The following is a 16,609-nucleotide window of genomic DNA, read 5'->3' as shown; positions in this document are numbered from 1 at the left end:
AGAAATATTTTTTCTAATATAAATATTGATAATATTTTATAAACTTAAAAAAAAATGAATTTTAATTATAATGAAAATATATTTTAAGAAGTTAGTTTTAAATTTTATTAATATTATTAGTTTTACTTCGTTATTTATTAATTATAGACTACAGTTTTTATTAATTTTCTATAGCTATTAATTCAATAAAAAAGTAATAAAAATATTTAAATATTTTAAATTATTTATATGTTTAATTACATAGTTTCGAATCCTACTCTTGTCATGAATTTTTAAAAAAAAACTTTTAATTATGTTTCAAAATTTTAGAGATTTTATACTTTTCTAACTTGTTTTTATTTTTACGTGACTTTTATAATAAAATTTCAACAACAATAAAAAAAAGATTAGCTATAAATTGTATTTATCAAAATTAATATTAAAATACAAAAAATTCACAAAATGAATAACAAATGTTTCTAAAAAAACAAAAAGTGCAATTACGTTTACATAAAAATTGGAAATAATAATTTCATTTTTTAATAAACACATCTCTTTGGATTCGGAAAACAGAATCATTCATTGAAATATTTTGTTGTAAGTTATAATAAAATACAAAATATTTGTAGAAGATAATAAATAATAAAATTTAAATAATTAATTTAAAAAAAAATTTTTATAAACAAAACAATTTTACTATACTTAGTTTATGATAAAAGTTATTTTGAAATGTTTTGTTTTGATAAACATATTTGTATTTAAGAATACAATTAGCTGTCAAATAAAATAAGAACAATAAGTATATTTATTTATCTATTGTTTGATATTAATAATTGGTAATAATTAACTATCAAAAAATTATATTTTTTTAATGCAGTTAATTGGATTTTGTAAGAATGCTTGCTCTAATCTTATTACTCATGAAGAATATTTAAATGAATGTAATAATGAAATGTAAAATTATAAAGATAACAATTGTAGTTATCAGTTTGAATTTTGTACTTTGAAATTTAAATGTTATATGTTGTGATCTGTAAAAAATTATTTAACATAATCAGTTTAAAAGATTTTATTTTTTTTATCAAATTTAAGTAAGTTATGGGCATGTATAATTTATTGGAATTTATTTTAATGATAATTTAATAATACACAATTTTAATTCCATACATTTTCTCCTTAAATTCATTCATAATGAAAACCTTTTGAGCACATTTGTTTTTTGTATTTTAAAATAAAAGTTTCAAAACATGATTTTTACAATAGAAATTTTTTGGTGTAGTAGTTTTAATTTTATTAAAAAATTTCTTAATTTATTTTTAAAATTTGACGCTTTAATTTATTTATCATGAATTAAGAAAAAATTCAAGTCAAAAATTCTTATTATAAACATTAAAGTAAAATTTATATTTATCTCACTGGTATGATAATAATTTTATTTACCGATAAAATATGGTATTATAAATTCGTATTTTTGTAACAAAAGTTATATAAATTATTAACAAATTAATGAAGACAAAAAATTCAAAAGTTTCTTTTTAAATTATTCAAAACAATATAATATGTAAAAAAAATATTAAATACATTTCTTTAAAACATTAGATCAAAGTAATCAAAACAATTTTATTTTTTATCATTAATAATTTAACATTAACAATATTATTAAAAATGTTGATTATAATATTATTTTTTTTCATTTAGTTATTTTTTTACATATTTTTATTCAATAAAAATATTGTCTTCTATTTTATATTATCTTTTAGTGACAAAAAGAGTTTGGACAAAATGTAAACTAAGATTATTCTTTATTAAACTGGAATGACGTATGCAGTGAAAATTTTTTGATCTGTCAATACCTTTCATATCACAATTTAAAAACGCTTTCTTTATAAATATAAAAGAAAAATTTTTCTAATTAATCATTTCAAATTTTTTCTTTATATTTTTATTAAAATGTATTTACTTCTTAGTGTTTTTAATACTTTTATTTTATCTTAATATATTTACTAAAGTTTCGGTGTAATAAATGATTTTTTTAAAAGCTTAATCAAATGAGTATGTAATAAAAATGATAACTAATTGACAAAATAATAAAATATTTTAATATATAAAAATATTTATAACAATGGTTAAATTGGTACAATGAATAACAGGAAATTTTTTATATTAATAAATTAATGTTGTTAATATTTTTTTTTTTAAAAATAGTAAGTAAAAATTCTTGTAAAAAAAGTTCATTTTAATGATATCTACTGTTCTAAAAAAATATTATAATTTAATTTATATGTTTTATCAAAAAATTTAATCATTGTTGAGTTTTAAATAATTTACTTTATGTTATATTCAATTCATTAACTCTAAGAAATTTTTATGTGTTTTAAGTTTTATTATCTTTCATTTTTTTCAATGGTAGAATAAGTATAAAGAATCACAATAAGGAAATGTATAATTTTAAAAAAAAAAAAGCTTTTAATGGTTTCAAGAATCATACAACAAAATTAATATTTATAAGATAAAATAAACATAATTTATGTTTTTTTTTTAACTCAAAAAAGTAGTAATTTTATGAAATTTTAAAATATCAAAATACTTTAAAAATAATAAAAAAATATTAACAAACTTTCAACAAACAAGAAGGTTAAAAACTTTGTATCTATTTCAGAATATTTTCAATAATAAATATATGTTTATTATCAATAAATTAATTTATCATTATATACATTAATATTTCTTAAAATAATAACATTTGTTTATATCAATAAAAGTAATATCTTATCAAAAATATATATCTTATAAATATGATAAAAGAAATTTAATTAAAAAGAATCATAAAAATTAGTTAGTTAATGTTTTTAAACTTAACGGTATAGTCTATGTTATAGCATTTATTTTATGTTATCTTTTCATTTAGTCAAAATGTAATAATATTTGTTTAATGATAAGAATATCTATATTTATTAAGGTTTTTATATTTTAAATCATTTTTAAATTTTATAACTTTAAATAATTTTCATCTTATATTTTTTTTAAATTTATATTCTAGAAATATGAAGTATAGTCTCATTTTTTTGTTCTTTGTAATTGTTGGAGTTTGTGCCAGTCTTAGACAGCAATCTATTGCTGTTAAAGGAAAGCTTATGTGTGGTAACAAACCATTATCAAACACAAGAATCAAGCTTTGGGAGGAAGATTCAGGTATACTATTAAAAATAAAATTATAAATTAAAATTTTTTTTATAGGTCCTGATCCAGATGATTTATTAGATCAAGGATACACTGATGCTAATGGAGAATTTTTACTTAAAGGTGATGAAAGAGAACTTACCAACATTGATCCAAGATTAAAAGTTTACCATAATTGTGATAATTCTTTATCGGTAATTTTATATAAATATATATAATAATAATATTTTTTTATTATAGCTTGGAGCACGTAAAGTAAAATTCACAATTCCATACTCATATGTTACTGCTGGTAAAGAACCAAAGAAGACCTTTGATATTGGTGTTATAAACATGGAAACAAAATTCCATGGTGAAGAACGTGAACTTATTGTTAGTTAAAATGTTTGAATACTATTAACAATTTAGTACAACTTTTTTTAAATAATAAACAATTATATATCAAATAAAGTAATAACTTTTTTTTTGATAATTTTAAAAATAAAATTTTTTTTTTATTTTCATTAAAATAACTTATACTTTTATAAGGAAAAAAATATACAATTACTTACATAAATACTTTGTAATATACTGATAGTAGAAAAAATAATTTATAATGATATATAATATTCTATTTTAACTATAAAACTTTTATTTTTTAAACATATTTAAAAAATAAATACATTTTTAATTGATTTTAATTCTTTTATAAAATGTTTTATATAGAGTAATCTTTTATATTAGATTTTTTTTATATTTATCAATAAATCAAAAAGTAATTTCTTAAAAAATTTTAATATTTTCCTCATATATATAACTATTAAAATGTATTATTGTTTTTTTCTTTTTAATTACTGATATAAAAAAAAAGTTAAAAGGTTATTATTAAATTTTTAGTTAATTTAAATATTTGTTCCCAAATCATATCGATTTTTAAAGAAATTATACAAAATTTTAAAAAATAATTTTATTATTAATCATTGTTTTTATATACTTTTTTTAATTATAACTCTTGTAGCGATTGTAGAAGAGTAATATTTGTCAGCTTAATTTGTTTTACAATTACTTTTTTATCATCATTAAAAAAGGACTTTAAATAATTTTTTTTTTAAATTTAAATTATTTATTTAAATTATTTAATTGAATTAATAATTTTAATATATTATAGCATAATGAATATTTTTGAAGTGCTTAAAACTGAACGACCAATTGAATCATCAGGTACTGAAACTGGGAAGATTCCTACTTTTATCTTAAAGTTATGGCAAATTGTTAATGATACGGAATATAATCGTATAATTGGATGGAGTGAGGTAAATTATACTTATTAAAAGTCTATTTTGTTTATTTTTATTAGAATGGTTCAAGTTTTCTTGTTAAAGAACCTTATATTATGTACAAGAAAATTCTTCCATTATATTTTAAACATTCAAATTTAAATAGTTTTATTCGCCAACTTAATATGTATGGATTTAAAAAAATAATAGATATTGAAAAGACGGGTAATCTAAATTTTAATAGTATGAATATTTCTGAATTTTCTCATAAATTCTTTCTTCGTGGAAGAGTTGATTTACTAAACAATATTAAAAGAAAAATATCAAGTCAAAAAGTAGTACATGAAAATTATATTAATTTTGAAAACAACCACATAAATTCTGAAAATATTAAACTTTTAAATGAAATAAAAAATATGAAAAGTAAACAATCTGATACGGAAAATTTTATCAATCAGCTGGTATTGCAAAATGAAACTTTAAAAAAGGAAATTACAATTTTACATACAACATATAAAATGCAACAAAATGTTGTAAAAAAATTATGTGATATCATTGGTAAATTTGGGAATCAACAGTCAAAATCAATGATAGTAATACCTTCACCAATATTTTCAACAACTAAAAATAATACAGGATCACCAAGTTACAACAATCAAGTTAATTATTCATCTCAAAATACCAAATCAAATTATGTTGATTTGGATTATATTAATATAGCAATTAGTAGTAGCGATACTACTCCTTAAAGTAAACTTATTAATAAAACTTTATCAATAATTGTAGCAGATTTCCCTGACATTATTAGTATTACTTAAAGTAATTATGTTTTGTCTTTTTAAAAATATTATATATTAAAGTTTTATGTATGAGTAAATGTTTTTAATTACAAAAAAAAAATAATTTTTACATGTTTTAAATTAATTATAATTGTTTAAATTTATTCAGCAAAGAATGCGGCAGAGTCTACGCTTTTAATATTGCAGCTTCCTTCCATTTGATTAGAGATTACCGAGTTTCTACCTGATTCATTTCGTCCAGTTAATTCAACATACGTTTTATTTTCGTTTTTGTGATGTTCATTACCCTTTCTATTAAGTATTTTAGATTGATTTGTACATTTTTCATCAATTGTTTCAGGAATATATTGAGCCAAAAATCCTGGACTCATTTCAAAGAAAGCTTGATTTTCATTTAAATACTCAAAATGATCTTTTAAAAAAACATTTGTTGTTCTTTCAATAATATCATTTAAAAACTTAAACGATTTCATTTCAGATAATGGTACTTCGTCTGTATTAACCTTTACTTCTACACTATTTTTTCTTAAATTAGTTAACATATTTTGAATTTGATCTAAACCAGTATCTTTATCTTCATGTATACTTTTATTGTTATCATTTTGAGTATTAACTTTTGAAGTATAGTTGCTAGTTCTTGAATTTGTTGTTGTATTCTGATGAAAAAAACTACTTCCAACAGATTGATGAACAGGATTAAATTTCACACAATTTTTCTCATTTATAATATTATCATGCATTGAAAAGTTTGATGTTTTAGAATCAGGTCTTTGAAAATGACTACTATCGTTTAAGCTTATGTTTCTTAACTTATCAATACTCTCCATAACATTTCTACATTCTTTTTCGCGTCTCTTTTGACTATTTCTACTGTTATTTGATAATTGTGAAGACATATTTGAAATTTCACTCCTCCTGCTTATTATATTACTTGATCTTTTTGAAGAAGCATTTGAAATTTCACTTCTTCTATCACTTAAAGCTTTTGAATTTTTTGAGTAACTTCCTCCTGTACTACTTACTAATGAAGGTACATGGGAACTAACATCTGATTGATTATTAATATTTTCTGACATTTTGTCAAACCCATGAAAGTTTAATGAAATATCTTTTAATAATGGATTATTTGAGATATCTTTTGATTCCTCATGAATTGTAGATAATGTACATAATTTGTTATTTTTAATAGATACCAAGTCTGGTTCTTCTGAATGTGCTGGTTCTATATCCTCAGAAGAGATTGGTTGTCCAATAAATTCATCCTCATCAAGTGATAAATTAATATCAGAAAATCTATCGTTTTCGGCACTTAAATCTAAAGATTGAAAAGAAATATGATAAAATTGTTTAGTAAATATATGAGATAAATAATTACCTTCACTTTGTTGATTCATAATATAAATGTTATAGTTAAAAGTTATAATTATTTAAGAATAGAAAACGGCACAGTAAATTAGGTAGAGATTAAGAGATGCACATACACTAAAAAAAATAAAATGATTGAAGAAGGCGCTAGTTTTGACTTTCAATGGAAAATAATTGGTAAATAGTGTATTGTATTTTTATATGAATAAAATGCCTTCTAATCTATCCTTCTATAGAATATTTACCAAATCTCTTTTCATTAAATTAGAATATTTTATATAGCACAAGAAAAAGGATAATTTTAGTAGAGTCAATTTTTTTTTCATCATTACATTTTCAATGTCAATTTTTATTATTTATTTATATATTTACCAATTTTAGTTATTGTAGATATAGTAATATTTTATTTATTTTAAATATGTTAATTTCCATAAAATAAAAGTAATTGAAATCAAATATCATGAAGCTTTAAAAATGACTTTCAATATAAACTCATTAAAATTTTATAAAAGAATCTTTACTATAAAATTTTCTATAAGGAAAATAAAAATATTAAAGTCTAGAAATAAAATTTAATAAATGTATAAAATGATAAGAAAAAATCTTTAAGTATAAACTTTTTATTTTATAATATTTATAACTATTTATATATAATTATATATTTTTAATTGATAATCCATAAGAACTTTTGAGGTCCCACCAACAATGTCATTTAAAAGTCTTATTGATTTCATTTTTGACAGTACAACTTGGGAATAGTGCTTTGTTAATTTTATCCAAAGCTAAGTTTTCTTTTTTGGCTATCACTTTGACACTCCATTATCCTATTTTTCTTGTTTTCATTGTGATTTACTACCTTTTGTTGTGATATTTTTTTAGATCTAGAACTTTGAATATTGTCAAAATTATTTGAACTTAAAATTTTTAATTTTTCAATACTTTCCATAACTCCTTTAAAATTTTTTACTCTTCTTTTAAGACTACTATCATATTCAAATGAAGTAACAAATTTTAAACTTTCTGTTTCATGTATTTCATTGTGAGCTAAGTATTTTCTAGTTGTTTAGCTAGTGTTTTTTTGCAAAGTACTATTTAATGTACTAAATTCTGAGTATTGACTTCTTGATTCTTCTTTAATTATTGATAATGGTATTTCTCCATTATTTTTATAAATCCAAAATTGTTTACCATTTGGTACAAACATTCCAATTTTATTGTAGTCATTTTTACCCATTATTTCATTTTAATGACTAAAAAAAAATAATTTTATAATAAATTGTGTTTACGAATAAAAGAATTATATAATAGTTATTTTACAATAAATAATGATAAATTTTACCTTGAGAATTAATAAAAAAAATAAGAAAATAAAACTTCACTATAATTATCAAAAAAAAATGTTTTGTAGAAAAAGTATTAAATATCTTAAACAGTAAAAAGAAACATTAAAATTTAATTATAAATAAAACAACATTCGAATAATATATACTAAATAAATAAGAATAATAGAAAAAGATTTCAAAATATAATTAGCATTTAAATCACTATATATATTATATTTTTTTTTATATTTTGTGATATATAAGTTTTGTGAGATAACACTTAGTTTAATTAATTGTTTTAAAAAAAAATTATATATTTAGGTATAAAATAAATTTTAATATTATGATTGTATTTTAAAAATTTATTGTAAAAAAATTTTTAATTATTTTATAGTAATAAATTTTATTAAAATTTTAAAACCATTTTTAAATAAAAAATTATATCACGTCTTATCACAAAATTTATTTGTATTACTTTGTTTGGAAATTTTAACACCTATATATCATTCTGTAATAATATTTACAGAATAAGTAGATAAGAAGAATTTAGAATAGACTATGTATTTTGTTTTTTTACCAAACATTAATTTTTCATCAAATTAAAGTATCATATATAAATTTAACAATTTATTTGTTATATTATCAAGCAATGACTACAATTTTAATCATACAAATATATCTTTCATTGTAATTCAAAAACACTATGTATAATATATTTTTTTTAAACATTTAGTCAATTAGTAATCTTTGATATTTTATTTTTATCTTTAAAATGTTATAAAACAAATCACAGTATAATATTTACTAGAAAATTATTTCTTTGTTTTTAATTAACAAACATTGAAAATTACCATAAAATAAGTTTATTAATTGTAAAAACGTTTATTATGGTTTCATAGCTTTAACTAAATATATTTATTTGAATGATAAATGTTAAAAAAAATGTAAATATGTACGTAAGCAATATGGTGTATGTAGATAAATTTATCTTTAACAGTAAATATAAAAAAAGTTATATAATATTTTTATTCGAAATTAATATTTTGAATATAAACATTGCCCCAAGTATTCTTAAAGTGAAAATATTATTTTGTTGAAGAATTGTCGCATTGCTCCATTTTTTAAAGTTTAACGATTTATATACTTTATTACTATTGGAAATTATAATTTTTAAGTTTTTTTATATTTTTAAACAGATAATATTTGTATTTAATCATAAAATTCTATTTGAAATATAAATATTTTTATAATATTTATATTGTGTAATTATTTAATATGTTTACAATTTGTTTTATGGTAACTAAACATCTTTTTTATTATATTGTTAGTAAAATTTATTTTCTATTTTCATAAAATTCACATTATACCTTTTAGCGATAATCAATTTTCTAACATGGTATTAACTTTTCTAATGACCTCTTAAAACAGTATATTCTAAGAGTAATAAAATATTTAAATGTTAGAAATTATATTCAAATTTGACAAGTTTTATTATAAATATCTCTTATGAATTGCTTTCAATATATTATAAATTTAGTTATTCTTTTTATCTTATCTAAATATTTTTAATATCTATATATTATTATACTTATTTTGTACCTTATTATTTTAATTTACAAGATAAACCTTTTCTTAAGTTAAAAGTAAATGTTATTTATATAATACGAAGCTTTTTTAAGATTCAAATATAAAAGGCAAAATAATTGTTAACTTTTATTTATTTCAAAAAAATAATTTTCTAAAATATTTGTTATAATTATTATTTTGAATATTTCATTTATTTTTCAAAATTTGTATAATTTACTTGTTATACATAAAAAAAAAATATTTAAGATATTGTTTACACCAATTTACTTCAGGAGTATCCCTGTTCCCCAATGTTTTTGTTATTTTTATATTTAAATCAATATATTTTTTTAATAAAAAAAATTTAGAGGTTATTTTAAATCTAGTTTTATGATATATTAATTTTAAATAAAAAATCTTTTTTTAATAATATTTATAAATTTAGTATTTTTTAATTACTTTAGATATAATTTCAACATAGATATCTTACCACGAAATTTTGAAGAACGTAAGGCATCAAATTTTTTACCTTAACTATTGTTATTTTTATATTATATTATTTTTATTTTAAAATATATTATTAAATAATATTAAAATCTAATTTTAGTAATATAACTTTTGTAATACAAATATAATGCCAAGTTCTTCAGTACGTAAGAATGATCTTGATATAAGTAGAGCACTTGCCGTACCAGGATCTATTCATACAGCAATAAAAGAAGACGATAAAACACCTGTATTTCTTATAAAATTATGGAATATAGTTAATGATCCTAGTTTTGATCATATTATTGAGTGGGATGAGGTAAGTTAATATATTTTTTTTAATATTTATAATAATTTACTTTTTTTTTTTTAAATATTAAGTCCGGTTTAAGTTTTCATATTAAAGATCCTTATGCATTTTGTAAAGAAGTTTTACCTCTATATTTTAAACATAGCAATTTAAATAGTTGTGTTCGTCAACTAAATATGTATGGATTTAGAAAAATTACAACAATTGAAAAATCAAGTTTAATAGGATGCCAAAATGCTGGCGATAATTTAGAATTTTCACATCCTTGTTTTATTCGTGGAAGATATGATATGTTATGTAATATAAAAAGAAAACTTTCTACCCCAAAATCAGATCAACAAATTGTTTCAGCTATTGAAGAAGTTCATTCTAAAGGAACAAGTCAATTTAATAAAGCATTAATTGATGAAATAAAACAGTTAAGAGAAAGACAAAGTGCTACAGAACGACGAGTTGCTACATTATTAAAACAAAATGAAGCTATTTGGGAGGAAGTGGAGGCATTCCGTGCAAAATATAGAATGCAACAAAGTGTAATTAGAAAATTATGTAGTGTTATTAATATGATTGGTAGAGAACGAGCACCTCGACCGAGAATGATTGGTAAAAGGCAATTGTTAGCTATTGATGAACATGAAACAAAAAGGCCTAGGCATATTGGACGTAATATAGCACGTGTTTCCACAGGGAATATGTTAGATTCTGACTTTTATCTAGATGACATTGTAGATGATTTTGGAGAGACAGACAATGTTTCAGATAACTTAGTTACTAATTTTGTTGAAGGCTCAACTACATCAGATGGTGGTGATCAGTATTTATTGGGTGGTCCGGTTGTTTCAAGTGATAATAATGGTATTCAATATATGGTAAATGATCCTAATATTTCCAATGAAACAGCAAATGATCAGTATCTTATAAATGAATCTGTTGGTAACAATAATGATCAATATATTATGAGCAATTCAGCTATTACTGATGGAAGAAATAATGATCAATATCCATATGTGACTCATTCACACTTTTAACTATGTAATATATATATGTTAACTTTTATTATTTCGTCTATCTTAATTGTAGTCTTATATTTTATCTTTTTTTAATAAATAGTTAATGTATTCGTAAGTTTATAGAAAAGTTTAAATAAGAATAGTGATTTTGTCAATTATTAAATTAGCCCTATTAATTGTATTTTTTTTTTCTTATTTTCTTATTAAATTTTATAATTATTTTTTTTTCTTTGTAAATTTGCAAGGTTATTATTGATTTCAATAATGTTATTGTAATTATTTTAAATTAATAAGATAAAATGTGACGTTTTATTATATATTTTTGTAGTTTAATATTTTTTATAAAAACAAAAAAATGAATCTTAGATGTATTAAAATTTGTTCTAATTAAACTGGAGTGATAAATTTCATACTATTGTATCAAAAGTAAACAAATAAAAAATTTTTTAGAAATACATTGTGTAATAAACAACAGAATTTGATATTGTAAAAAATCTTAATTATAAAATCAGGGAATTATATTAAAGAATTATTAAATAATTGTTAAAACTACATTTATAGTAATTGACAAAATTTAAATAGTTGTTTTTTTAAAAGTAATAATAAGTAACCACTAAATTTATATATTTATAAAATAGGAAAAAACATAAATTTTTTAACCAGTTATTTGATTGTAAAGTAATTGCCTTTATTATACTATTTTATTAATTATATATATTTCAAGGATATCTAGTATTAAAAAATATGGTTAGATTAAAAATTTTATATTGTAAAAATGTTTTTTAATATAATATTTTTTTTATTTTATTACTTTTGTTCTCCAACAATAGAATATTTGTTTATTTTAATAAAATAACAAATAAATTTTAACTATTTTTTTAATTATTTAGAAGTATACTTAGAATTATTAATATGTTGAATTAAAAAATTTTAAATGTAAATATATTAACACACTTTTATTATTTTTTTTAAAGAAAACATTTTATTGGAAGTTTTATTTTTTTTTTGAAAGATAAGTAATTTAATTTGATTTCTAACTAAATAATTATAAAAAATAAAACTTAAAGTTTTTTTTTAACTTTTTTAATAATTTGTCTATAAAATATAATAACTGAATAATTTAGAATACACTTGAGCAGACTTAAATTAACTAGAAGATTAAGAGTAGAAAAATTAAATTTATATACAAAACTTATTTAACAGATATTTTTATGTAATATTGTTGATAAAACAAATATTATAAATTTAATTTCTTGAAATATCCAATAAAATAATAAAATTATTCTTGTCATTTATTAAAGTACTCTTATAGTATTAAAATTTTAGATTTCAAAGTAAATAAGATAAGAAATAAATTTTAAAATTACACTTATTCATATTAAAAAGATTTTTTCAATGCTAACAAGTAAATATTAATTTTTTTCTTCTTATTTTTGACAACTATTTTTTTTAAAATTGTTTTTATTGATAATATTTTATGCCCTTTTTTAAGAGATACTTATCATTACTAATTTAAAATGATAATGTACATATTGTTATTACTGGATATATTTATAAATTATTTACAAAAGAAAAATTTAATATATATTAAAAAAAAGGGATTTATACAAATATAATTAGTATAAACTAACATAAAAATTTATTTCAACTTTATATATTTATAAAATTTTGTTTTTGTATACACACTACTTATTTAAAAATTAATTAGCAAAAATTCATCCTAATAAATTATACTATGTTTGTGTTGAATTTTAATATAAAAATTAAAAACAAAATTTTATTAATTGCCAACACTTTATGTTATCATAATAAAGAAGTGAAAAACTATTAAAAGTTATTGAAACCTAATTCTTTGAATTATTTATTTGGTTATACATTTTATGATATAAAAAGAAAATGCAACATTTTAAATTTATTTTTGGTAGTGATTAAATTTTGTGATATGTTGAAAAAGTATCACAAGCATAACAAAATATAAAATCATTTGGTGTATAGTAAATTTTAAGAAAACAACTTTGTTTTTGTGGTGGTAAATCTCTCCATTTATTTTCTGATAATAACATAATTTTTTTAGCTTCTACATCAATAATAAAATCATTTGAATAGTATAAATTATTTTCAGAATTATAACTACCACCATCTTTTTCATCTAATAAATTTTTTTTAATAGTTTCTTCATTAATTTCTTCCAAATTTTTGAAATGCTTATGATTTTCTGTATCCATTAGAAAATAATCATAATACACAAGTAAAAGTAACTGTCGACTTACAATAACAATACTTTTTCCATGACAATGAATACATTTTTGAGAAATAAGTTTTTCATCAAGTCTCACTTTTAATTCATTAAAAATATATAATATTTTATCTTCTAGAGAATCAGTGTATCTTAATGAAAGAATTCTATTATAACGATTATTATATTTCCAAAGATTAACAGCTTTACCAATTGATAAAATTGTGATATTATTATTTTTTAAAGTACCATAATTTTTAACTTCTTTTAAACAAATATTAAAACCTAAATTTAATAAAATAGGTTGTAAATTAAGAATCATTGAATCAACATAAAGTGTAAAATCTTTTGGTGTATTGTTATAACTTTGAATTTCATTATTACCTTTTATAAATTGAACAATTTCTGTTATTGTTGAACGTTCTTTCATTTTTTTCATCTCTCCATTACTTTTAGAAGTAATATCATTTGATGTTGAAATTTTATTTAATGGTGAATCTTGATTTATATCTTCTAATTTTGCAAATAATTCATCATTTTTAACAATTTTTTTCATTTTTATATATATTGGAATTAAAATAAATGCATCAATAGCTGCATATTGAATCATATTTATAGGTAGTGGTCTCATTCTCCATGCTGCATATTGAAATTCTTTCTCCATATTATATTTAATAACATTTTTAGTAATATCTTTAAGAGATACTTTGTCAATTTCATTGGTATCATCATCATCATCAAGAAATTTTTTAAAAAGAGGTTCTTTTAATAAATTCATATAAAGAAATTGTACATCAATAATACGTTTAAATGAATCTTTATAATATTTATCCTCAACATTACCAAGAATACTACTTAAAACTTTAAAATCATTCTTATAATCAAAAAATAATATTGGACATTTAGAAGTTGAAAAAAGAAAATTTACCAATTCTTTCCAACAAGGTTTTTGTATAGAAATTTTTTCAGCATCAAATACTAAAACACCATCTTGTAAAGCAATTTGACATAAACATAATCCTCCACCTACAATATCAGGTAAAAATTCAGTATCAACAGCAATTAATTTTGCATCAGCTAACCATGTCATTGCTTCTTTAAAATGTTCCTCAGTTTCTACAATATAAACATTTATTTCATTAAAAATTTTTGTTGTAGATTCTAATTTTTCCGATATAACAACTTTTTGTCTTGTTCTTTTATATAATTCTCTAATAGATGAATTATTTTCAATTAGATATTTAAATCTCATATTAAAATTAACTAAATTATTCTTATCATTAAAGATTCTTTTATAATTATCATTAATATAGTTTTCTAAATCAGGCATAAAAATAATTGTAAAAAAACAAATTTCTTCACCATATCTCATATTATAAAATGTTTCAATAAATGTTTGACTTGCACTAGGGCAACCTCCTAAATCTGACAAAATATGTTGATAAAAATTGACAAATACTGAGGAAGATGTTCCATTTGTAATTCCTTTTCTATATCCACTATACTGAAAAAGTAATCTAAACATAATTTTGTAAATATAAGTATTCAAAATAATTTCTTTTTCTACATTAAATCTTTTTGCAAAATTAGTAATAATTTTTTCAAAAGTTTTTAAATCAAGAACTTCATAAATATCTTCAAGATATTTATATTCATTTGAATATTCATTTAAAAATTGTTTTAAATTTTTATAAAAAAATTCATTGTATTTATTGAATGAAACATTAACAGGCATTAATTTGTCCAAAAAATATAAAATTTTGTTTCTTTTTTCTTTATCAATTTTGTCTAAAAATTCTATTATTTTAATATTTTCTCCCATAATTATTTTTTTTTTAAATACAAATAATGTATATATATGTATATCAATAGCATCATAAATTTCAAAATAATCACACCAAAAAAAGAAACCATTATTTTCTGGATTATGAGCCATTAATGATATAGTTTTTTTAAGATATGAACGTACATCTGAGTCAGATGATAATTCAAATATATTAGCAATAGATGGTAATATATTATTTACCAATTTAAAAGATTTTTTGCTTAAAATTTCAATTACACTAATCTAAATAAAGATTAATAAAACTAATAATTTGATAACAAACCTTAACATCATAACTTAAAAATGTACGCCATGTTTCTTGTACTTGTAATGTAGAAAGATAACGTTCATAAATATCAATAATATTTTTTATATAATTATGACCATTAGAATTTGTTCCATCTGATGCATTACAAAGAAGGTAAATGAAAAGAATACTTTGATTACAATTTAATTCACGTTCAATCTTATAAAATGATTCAATAAGAAATTTATTTGTTTCTTCATCTGTCCTTCCTGTATGATTCTTTATAGATTCCAAAAGTTTTTTTAATATTAAATAATCTTTTGTCGAATTTGAATCATCCATTTTTGAAAGTTTAAACATTAATTATTAATAGTAAATTTTATAAGATAATTATTGGTGACTAACTTATGCATAAGTGACTATCTTAGATCAAAATATTTATTACAAAAAACTCCTAAAATTGATAATGAGAATTAATAATAATAATGAAAGAGTATATAAAATATAAAAAGATATAAAATTTCAAGTTATAAAAAATATAAAGTTGAAAGGCGCAATTTCTAAAGCATATAAAGATTATCCCACTAGAATTTGCCATAGGATTCATATCCACTATTCACTTAATAAAGTTCATTTAATAAAATATAAAATGATACCTTTATCCCAAAAAAACCGAAAATACTTCTAGTAACGAAAAGTCACTTGTAACTTAATTTTTGAAATTTTTAGTTCTTTTCTGTTAGTTCATCGCCATTTAAAATTTTTTTTTTTTGCATATTAAAATATTATATGATAATTTTTAAAAATTATTATAAATTAATAAAAAAAGGTACTATTCTGTTATATCCCCCACCCAAATTAAAATGATAGAAACTTACCTTAAAATTATTTTTTTTGAAAAAAAAAACAAGCCTATCAGATTCTCTATCTTCTTTTCTACAAGATGTATAAAAAAAATTTATTATTTATTTGGTACTATTCTTGGTACAATTCTGTTAAACCCTTTTTTTGCTTAAAATGATAGAAA

The 16,609-nt window shown here is 19.4% G+C and overlaps 6 protein-coding genes across 6 annotated transcripts; 3 read left to right on the top strand and 3 right to left on the bottom strand.

Moving 5' to 3' along the window:
• Nucleotides 1–3,023: 3,023 nt before the first annotated feature.
• Nucleotides 3,024–3,540, top strand: SRAE_1000030700 (Transthyretin-like family-containing protein; the record flags this gene model as incomplete). Its single annotated transcript, XM_024647123.1, has 3 exons — nt 3,024–3,171; nt 3,217–3,353; nt 3,400–3,540. The coding sequence occupies 3 exons, from the start codon at nt 3,024–3,026 to the stop codon at nt 3,538–3,540; spliced, it is 426 nt and encodes a 141-aa protein (XP_024501233.1).
• A 770-nt stretch (nt 3,541–4,310) lies between these two features.
• On the top strand, nt 4,311–5,164 carry SRAE_1000030600 (Heat shock factor (HSF)-type, DNA-binding domain and Winged helix-turn-helix DNA-binding domain-containing protein; the record flags this gene model as incomplete). Its single annotated transcript, XM_024647122.1, has 2 exons — nt 4,311–4,451; nt 4,496–5,164. 2 exons carry the CDS (start codon nt 4,311–4,313, stop codon nt 5,162–5,164), a joined length of 810 nt encoding a protein of 269 aa, XP_024501232.1.
• A 191-nt stretch (nt 5,165–5,355) lies between these two features.
• On the bottom strand, nt 5,356–6,609 carry SRAE_1000030500 (Hypothetical protein; the record flags this gene model as incomplete). The annotated part of the gene is made up of 2 exons (XM_024647121.1): nt 5,356–6,530; nt 6,591–6,609. The coding sequence occupies 2 exons, from the start codon at nt 6,607–6,609 to the stop codon at nt 5,356–5,358; spliced, it is 1,194 nt and encodes a 397-aa protein (XP_024501231.1).
• Nucleotides 6,610–7,352: 743 nt separating this feature from the next.
• SRAE_1000030400 (Hypothetical protein) lies at nt 7,353–7,814 on the bottom strand (the record flags this gene model as incomplete). The annotated part of the gene is made up of 2 exons (XM_024647120.1): nt 7,353–7,624; nt 7,682–7,814. 2 exons carry the CDS (start codon nt 7,812–7,814, stop codon nt 7,353–7,355), a joined length of 405 nt encoding a protein of 134 aa, XP_024501230.1.
• Nucleotides 7,815–10,102: 2,288 nt separating this feature from the next.
• Nucleotides 10,103–11,292, top strand: SRAE_1000030300 (Heat shock factor (HSF)-type, DNA-binding domain and Winged helix-turn-helix DNA-binding domain-containing protein; the record flags this gene model as incomplete). The annotated part of the gene is made up of 2 exons (XM_024647119.1): nt 10,103–10,273; nt 10,336–11,292. The coding sequence occupies 2 exons, from the start codon at nt 10,103–10,105 to the stop codon at nt 11,290–11,292; spliced, it is 1,128 nt and encodes a 375-aa protein (XP_024501229.1).
• Nucleotides 11,293–13,202: 1,910 nt separating this feature from the next.
• On the bottom strand, nt 13,203–15,942 carry SRAE_1000030200 (3'-5' exonuclease domain and Ribonuclease H-like domain-containing protein; the record flags this gene model as incomplete). The annotated part of the gene is made up of 4 exons (XM_024647117.1): nt 13,203–13,795; nt 13,895–14,384; nt 14,439–15,578; nt 15,619–15,942. The coding sequence occupies 4 exons, from the start codon at nt 15,940–15,942 to the stop codon at nt 13,203–13,205; spliced, it is 2,547 nt and encodes an 848-aa protein (XP_024501228.1).
• Between the last annotated feature and the right edge of the window lie 667 nt (nt 15,943–16,609).

Source organism: Strongyloides ratti (genome assembly GCF_001040885.1).
Source record: "Strongyloides ratti genome assembly S_ratti_ED321, chromosome : 1".
Lineage (NCBI taxonomy): Eukaryota > Metazoa > Nematoda > Chromadorea > Rhabditida > Strongyloididae > Strongyloides > Strongyloides ratti.
Note: the sequence above shows the minus strand (reverse complement) of the source record. Positions and strands in the feature narration are given on the sequence as shown.